The sequence below is a fragment of the Crocuta crocuta genome, unplaced genomic scaffold, assembly GCF_008692635.1.
Source record: "Crocuta crocuta isolate KB4526 unplaced genomic scaffold, BGI_CrCroc_1.0 scaffold561, whole genome shotgun sequence".
NCBI classification, from domain to species: Eukaryota; Metazoa; Chordata; class Mammalia; order Carnivora; family Hyaenidae; genus Crocuta; species Crocuta crocuta.
Window position 1 is genome coordinate 1,637,993 of NW_027530529.1, and position 7,291 is coordinate 1,645,283.

Consider the following 7,291-nt stretch of genomic DNA (forward strand, 5'->3'; position numbering starts at 1 on the left):
GAGACGAGGGCAGGGCTTGAACTCAGAACCCTGAGATCAAGACCTGAATTGAGATCAAGAATTCGACACTTAACTGACTGAGTGAGCCACCCAGGCACCCCCCTCTAACTTTAATTTGCAGGTCAGGAAACTGGAATTCAGGGAAGTTAAGTAATTTCTGTGACTGTCCATAACTTAGAAATGGTGGATCCTTCACCAGTTGTGTCCAAATTCTGAAATTTCCATTACATCATCCTGAATAAGAAAACTGATTCTGTTTTCTTTAGCTCTACCTTCACCCACCTTATTGGGGACACATAGCCAGCCTGATCTCTGGGTCAGAAACTTCCAAAGTGCATTCTCAAGGATGCATCCAGTGAAACACTAGGATTTCATGGTGAAAAAAAGGGGTTTCATGCTCAAATGTTTGAGAAATGGTGGGTAGAAGGCTTTCATGGTCAGATGTTTGAGAAATGGTGGGTAACTGTGTTAAACAGTTCTCTTTACAAGAGGACTTCTCAGAGCCTTTCATAAGCTGCAATGTATTATGAAAATTTAAGAATGGCAGTTACCCTGTCAAATCAGTTTGATGCCAGTACCAGTTTTTCCAGGGCACTTCTCTCAACTAGTGTTTCTTAAAATACACCTTGGCAAATGCTGTGCTAAGGGAAAGCCCGTGTTTCCCGTGACCCAACTATCAGCTTCTCAAGGAAGACTAACTGGTCAGATGACCAGAGCAACCATGGGTCTTGTCCTCTGAATGAGCCCCAATCCTCACCTGTCATGAAGCACTTGATGTCCTGAGAGTTGCTGATGGGGTTGTTGTTTTTAAACATGTAGAGATTGAAAGGCATGATGTTGCTGCTAGTAAGGTGCTTCCACAACTCATGGTCTGGGCTCGTCCAGCGACCGGCCAGAACATCGTAATCCCGCCGGCCCATGTGGATGAGCTTGGTGAGTGGATCATAGAGGCCACCATGGTAGCCGATGATGATCTGGAAGTTGGGGTTGGTGTCCATGTAAATCTCTCCGTAGGCTGTGTACAGAATCTGCTTGATCATCAAACCTGTTCCACTGAAGACGGCAAGAGGGGTCCCAATGTTGTCACAAGCTATGTAGAATTCATCACCGCTGCTCAGCTCCATGGCAAAGAGGTGCCCTTGCAGATCATAGTAGAGGGATGTGATCTCGGAGCTGGAGTGGTTATAAAGGTGGGTGACCTTGGTTGGGTTGGTCAGGTCTGCATAGAAGAACTGCAGGTGGTGGCTGTGGCTACTCTTGCTGGACACCCGCCGCCCCAGGCCGTCGTAGCGGTACCTGACGCTCCAGCCACCTGCTCGGTTGTAGGCCTTGATGAGCAGGCCAGCTGAGTTGTACTCAAAGACGTCCCCGCCCCGCTGCCTCAGGAAGCCATCCTCATCCATCTTGTACTGCACATCACCCAGCCTAGTGATGCGGTCACGGAGGTCGTACCTTAGCGGGGTAAGCCGTGCACTGTTCCCAGGGCTCAGTAAGTGCAGGTTCCCATTGAGGTCATAGCTGTAGCGCCAGAGCGGCTTGTCATTGATGGAGACCGTCTGTAGCTGGCCATCAGCATCGTACTCATAGGAGTAGCGAGTGGTATTGGCATAGGGCCCCACCTTCAGCTCCTTCTTCACGACTCGCCCCATGTTATCATACTGGACGGTCATCCAGTACATGAGTGAGCGGAAAATCTCATATTGCACTTCCTTCATCCGGCCATACGCATCAAAGTGTTTGGTGTGGGTCATGACTGCCGTAGTGATGATCTGGTTAATGTCATAGTAGATGACACCAAACTTCCCAAACTGCTCTGTCTTACCTGACACATCGTCATAGCGATAGAGATCAATGGGCAGCGGGGTCTCATTGATCACGGCCTGCATGCTCGTCACCCGGAAACTGTTGTCATAGTTGTAGTCAAAACGAGCATTGACCATGCCTTCCTCGGTGAAGCGGAAGATCTGGCGGTCGATCAGAGGCCCAATTTGACGGTAGCGGATGGTGCAGGTGAAGCCCTCATTCTGTAGGTTGATGGTCTTCAGCATGCCTGCCGTCTCGTCATAGGTGAAGCTCACCCTAGTGGTGTCATACAGCATCTCGGCTAGTTTTGACAGCTTGCCATACTTGTAAATGACCCTGCGGCCGGTGCCCAGGTAGAAGGTGTGGAGGAGATGCCCGTCCTCAGTGAAGTCCTGGATGACTGAGGCATTGCCCTCAGGGGGCTGGTAGATGTTCCTGTAGTAGCCCACTGAGCGAATGGTCTCTAGTGTCTGCCGGGCCACGTTGGGCATTGTCACGGAAGAGAGGCGGTCGTTCTTGTCGAACTCAAAGATGTACTGTCTCTGGCTGTGGAGGAGCAGCACCATGGACTGGAGGGAACGGAACAAAGAGGTAAGAGCAGGGGAGTGCATGCAGGGGAAGTCTGTGCCCTGAAGACTTAAGGAGAGGAATGGGAAGCCAGGAAACTGGTGGTTCTCCTAAGTTAGCCCCCAACCACAGCCTTCTAAGCAATGTGCCATAGGATACTGCCATGGGGTACAGATGGGCTAAGATAAGGATTTCTCTTAGCCCTTGGCCCTGGCATCCAGGCCATCTGTCTTCCTATGGTGAGCAGCCTTGTCTGTTTGTCCCTTTGTGTGGTACAAAAATGATGACTTTGGTGGGTGATGATTATGTGAGAAAGGTTGGGAGCGCTGGCTAGAAGTATTTGCAACAGGGTCTCTCCTGGCTTCCTCGCTTTAGATTCCTTCTCAAATCCATGTTCCTACTCAAGCAGGAATGACTTTCCTAAAACAGCCTGACAGTGTCTATTGCCTGCGGAACAACTTCTCTTGGCTCCCTGTGGCCCCACAGGATCCAGACTGCATCTGAGGAGAGCATTTAAAGCTCTATGCAGGAACAGGTCATGCGCCCACCCTGAGCTGGGGCGGGCTATGATGGCCACAGGGAAACCTGATTCCTAACAATGGGCTTATTGTGCGGCCTCAGGAAAGTTCTTTCCCCCTTGGGTTGGGTTCTCCACTATGTTGAACAACCCCCAAGGTGTCCAGGAACAGAACACTGCGCCTGGAGATGCTCGCCCAGCATAGGGTGGGGAAGACTGAGCACAGGGCAAGCACAGCCTGGGCCCTGGACAGGTGACCCCAAGCAAGAAACAAAGTAAAGATGTGGGTACCAGAACCAGAGCATGAAATGCAGGCTTGTTTCCAGGAATAAGTCAGCAGATAACAGACCTAGAGGCATCTAGGCAGCAAAGCTACCATTTTCTCCAACTGGGGACCAACTTTTACTTTCAGGGCTTTTCTGATTCCAAGCTCCTGGGATGAAATAAATCCTGACCTGAAGCAGAAGGGATTTATGAAGGTCATGCCTACCATTGTCAGCTCAGGATTAATCACCTCCTGCCTAAGTACTGATCCCTAGGCTTCTGCCCTATTCTCTGTGATGAGGTCACACTGTGTGCCCCAGACCTGGGAGCAGACCCCTGCCTGGGTCCAGACCCTCGGTCCTGCTCTGTAGGACCAGTCAGTGTTGGGCCTGACCCCAGCTCCAGTCTCTCATGTGGGGCTTTCACATTCTCCTGCCCCAGGACCCCCTCCCATGCCATCAGCACGATCCACCCAGATGCCTCTGGGGCTCCCCAGCACTCTACTACAGATTTTTCTGAACATTTTCTTTAGGAGACCATGTGGGTCCAATCTATCCCACTGAGGGCAGCAGGCTGGGCCTGGCCATGGGTTGAGCCATGACACAGTGGCCTTCTAAATGGCAAGGCCAGTGACGGGGGAGACGGACACCTGCCTTCTCTAAGTATGTGTAGCTCCATGTCTTCCCATCAGCGAAGATCCTGGATGTGATGCGACCCGCCTGGTCGTATTCCATCCTCTCGGACATGATGCCTCTCTGGACGCCGGCGATATGGCCCCCCAGGGAGTATGTCACATTGACACCATTCAGCCTGCTGCTGGGTGACCAGAGGCTGGGCCGCCCTGCCTGGTCGTACAGGATCCGGAGGGTGAACTTGCGGTGGTCATCATAGATCTTCTCTGTGCGGGTCACGCGGTCAAAGTCCAGGGACAGGAGGTTCCGGTTGTGAACCTGGAGTAGGAGGAAAGACAGAGTTAATCTGGACGTTGAAAACTTCGGTGTGAGAAGGTCCTGAGTAGAGGAGGCAGCACAGGTCATGGGTGTCAACAGACAGGGTTTGGGTCCTGGCTCTGCCACCTGCCAGTTCTATGAAGCTTCTTCATCTGTATAATGAGAATGCCAATTACATAGGGCTGTTGTGAGAATACAGACAGTGCAGGTACTGAGCAAATACCAGCTGGTCCTGAAGACGATCTGTGTGATATCCTAACATCATACTACTAATGAGGACAAAAAAGCAGCTCCTTCTTGACTCTCTCATAGAAAGGGAGAGGCCAAGTAGGCCTAGATCCCTTTGCTAGGACCCCTGGGAAAGGTGAGCTATACTAGCAGCCCGGGTCAGCACACAATTCAATTTCCTTCCAGAGCCAGGAATGCAGGGCTCCTGAAAGGGTAGAGGTAAGTTAGGGTTTCTCACAGTTTAATAAAGAATATACTTGGGGGGCGCCTGGGTGGCTTAGTCGGTTAAGCATTCGACTTTCGCTTAGGTCATGATCTCGTGGTTCGTGGGTTCGAGCCCTGCGTCGGGCTCTGTGCTGACTGCCAGCTCGGAGCTTAGAGCCTATTTCGGAGTCTGTATCTCCCTCTCTCTCTGACCCTCCCCTGCTCATGCTGTCTCTCTCTCTCTCCTAGAAATAAATAAAAATATTAAAAAAAAAAAAAAAGAATATACTTGGAGGCCTACTTCTGTATTTGGATCCACCCCTTAGGCATCAATTGCCTCTGAAACACTACCAGGTACTCGGAAGCTAAAATGCTGTGTCCCTTCTAGTTGGCACATGGCCTTACGGGGCATTTGGGCACATTTTCTGACTCTTCCATTGGTCACTGGTTAAGTGTGACAAGTAGTAAGGAAAACACAAGAGGAAAGTAGACAATGTAGGTCACGTGATACAAAACCTGTCACATGTGGACTGAGGTAATGAAAAGCCCTCTAGGGACCCCGGGTAGTAAAAAGGGCTCAGGTCTAGGAATGAAGGCCAGGATTCCAGAGTCAATTCCATGACCAACTTTTCTGTGTGATCTTGGGCAAATGCCATTCCCTCTCTGAGTCTCGATTTCTTCCTCTGTGAACCAACAGGGCTACTGTGAGGTCTGAAGAAGCCTAAGTAAATTACCACATGGAGTTCTGGGCATACAGAAGATACTGAATTAATGAATGCAGGTATTTCCATTAAATGGCGGCAAATGATCTTGTTCTCAGAGAACGTAGAGACACGTGTGTCTCCCTTTTTCTCCAAACAAATTCTCAAACCTTGAAAATAAGGATTTATAATGATGATGCTGGGACAACTTTAGCTGTGAATGGCCTGGTTATAATAAGGTTGCCTTCCCAGGGGTAATCAAATACAATTGCAGAGCAAAAGCAGTGTGGCAGACAATTCCTGTGAAAAATCGGAGGTGCTGGAGACTGGAGCTGTGTTCTTTGCCTGGAGCGCAAAGAAGATTCAGGGTCTGCACCACCAACAATGATGGGAGCCATTTTAAGGCATCGTTTGCAGGGTCCCCTGCGACTCTCCTAAGGAGCTGCCACCCAGCCAGCTGCCCCCCGCAACCTCTGGAGGACCCCTGGGAAAGGCGAGCTATACCTCTGTGGCAAAATTAATAAAATTGAATTAAGCAGCTCACTGGGGAACTGCCTAATGCTTCCTGTGCTTGGCACTGGCAGCAATGAGATTATTTTACATCTTTCTTTATTAAAAAAGTTCCCAGTTGTACAAAAAATGAGCTCCATTATGGGGAGGCGCACCCGGATAACATTCTAATTCCACATGCCGCCGCTGTGGGTGGCCATTTATTTTGGGAGGACACAGAGATGTGGCCACCGGACTGGAGCACCATTAATCTCAGGTGGGGAGAGGGACCAATTAAAGCCTGGGAAACTTTTGGTCCAGTTCATACCACAGAGAGGAAATCCTAATAGCACTAATCGCTGCCATTTATTGAGCACCTGGGGTCTACCAGCACTGGGCTAGGTACTTAGAATATATTATCTTGTTTTTGCAGAGGAGCCTGAGACTCAGAGGTGTTGCTCGGGGCTACACACCAGGCCCGGGCAGGAATCAAACCAAGGTCAAACTTTCCATTTAGCACACTGCCGCAGGTGTGGGGGCTCCGGGAGAACTCAGACAGGGGGTCTGGTGAGGCTGCAGATGGTGGCGGGCCACAGAGAACAAAGACACCTAAGGCCTTCCTCAGGGAACTAGTGGAAGGCTCTTTCCCACACTGGATTGCTGCTAGAGTTCTAGGCGGCTGAGGAGGCACAGGAAGGCTGGTTTTCTGGGTTGTGTGCTATTGGCTACATCAAGACAGCCCTGGCTGTGTGGCAGGAAGACGCTGCCATAGCTTTTAGCACTCAGGAGCATCTTGCTCAGGTCTCTGCATCCCTTCAGCCCGGCAAGAGCCTATAGAGCACCAGGGTGTGCACGGAGCTGTGCTCAGAGCCAGGGCTAGTTTCTTCCCTTTCACTCTCCCGGTCACCTTCCTTTCTAAAGCTGGAGGGAAAGAAGCGGGGCAATGGGTGGGCCAGGAGTAACAAACATGGGAAGTGAGGCAGGGAAGGGGCTGGTTCGGGGAATCCACATACTGAAAAGCACCCCGAAATGCCAGACCACAGATGCCGACCCACCGGCGGCAGGGACAGCTGGGGTGGGGGGTCGTTTTGCTCATTTAGTAAGGGGACTGCGGCTTAGCTTCCAAAGAGCTAAGCTGAATTCTGGTAGATATTAATACAGTCGTAGGAGGAATAGCAGGAACGAGAGCAGGAGAGGTGATTACTGACCACGTTCTGCGTGCGAGGCTCTGGATGGGGCACTTTATATATTATTTCCAATTCTTGTGGCAACTTGTAAAATTGATTTTGTCCTTTCCATTGTTTTGGAGGATGGGGCGGAGGCTCTGGGTGAATGAAATGGCATCACGGATGCGCCGAAATTCAGTCCCAGTATTACAGAAGCTGGAAACCCAACTCAGCTCCAACACCAGAGCCAGTGGAGTTGCCACAACAGAAAAGATGGTCGAAAATTCGTATTCAGTGGGGTTTGCCTATTTTACTTCCCTCCTTTAGCAGAGGGCCCGGGCACACTTTCTCCCCCAGGGCCAGTTTCAGGAGCGGAATCCAGTTCTTCGGATGGGTCGGCAT

General features: G+C 50.7%; 1 protein-coding gene across 1 annotated transcript in view; it reads right to left on the bottom strand.

Moving 5' to 3' along the window:
• The window catches only part of TENM4 (teneurin transmembrane protein 4), a 380,776-nt gene that overhangs the window by 7,689 nt on the left and 365,796 nt on the right, over window positions 1–7,291 (bottom strand). Inside the window, exons 27-28 of the mRNA XM_077767572.1 lie at window positions 3,805–4,101; window positions 758–2,372 (exon numbers count right to left, since the gene is read on the bottom strand). Of these exons, the coding sequence (XP_077623698.1) occupies window positions 758–2,372; window positions 3,805–4,101 (1,912 nt within the window). The remainder of the gene's footprint in view (window positions 1–757; window positions 2,373–3,804; window positions 4,102–7,291) is intronic.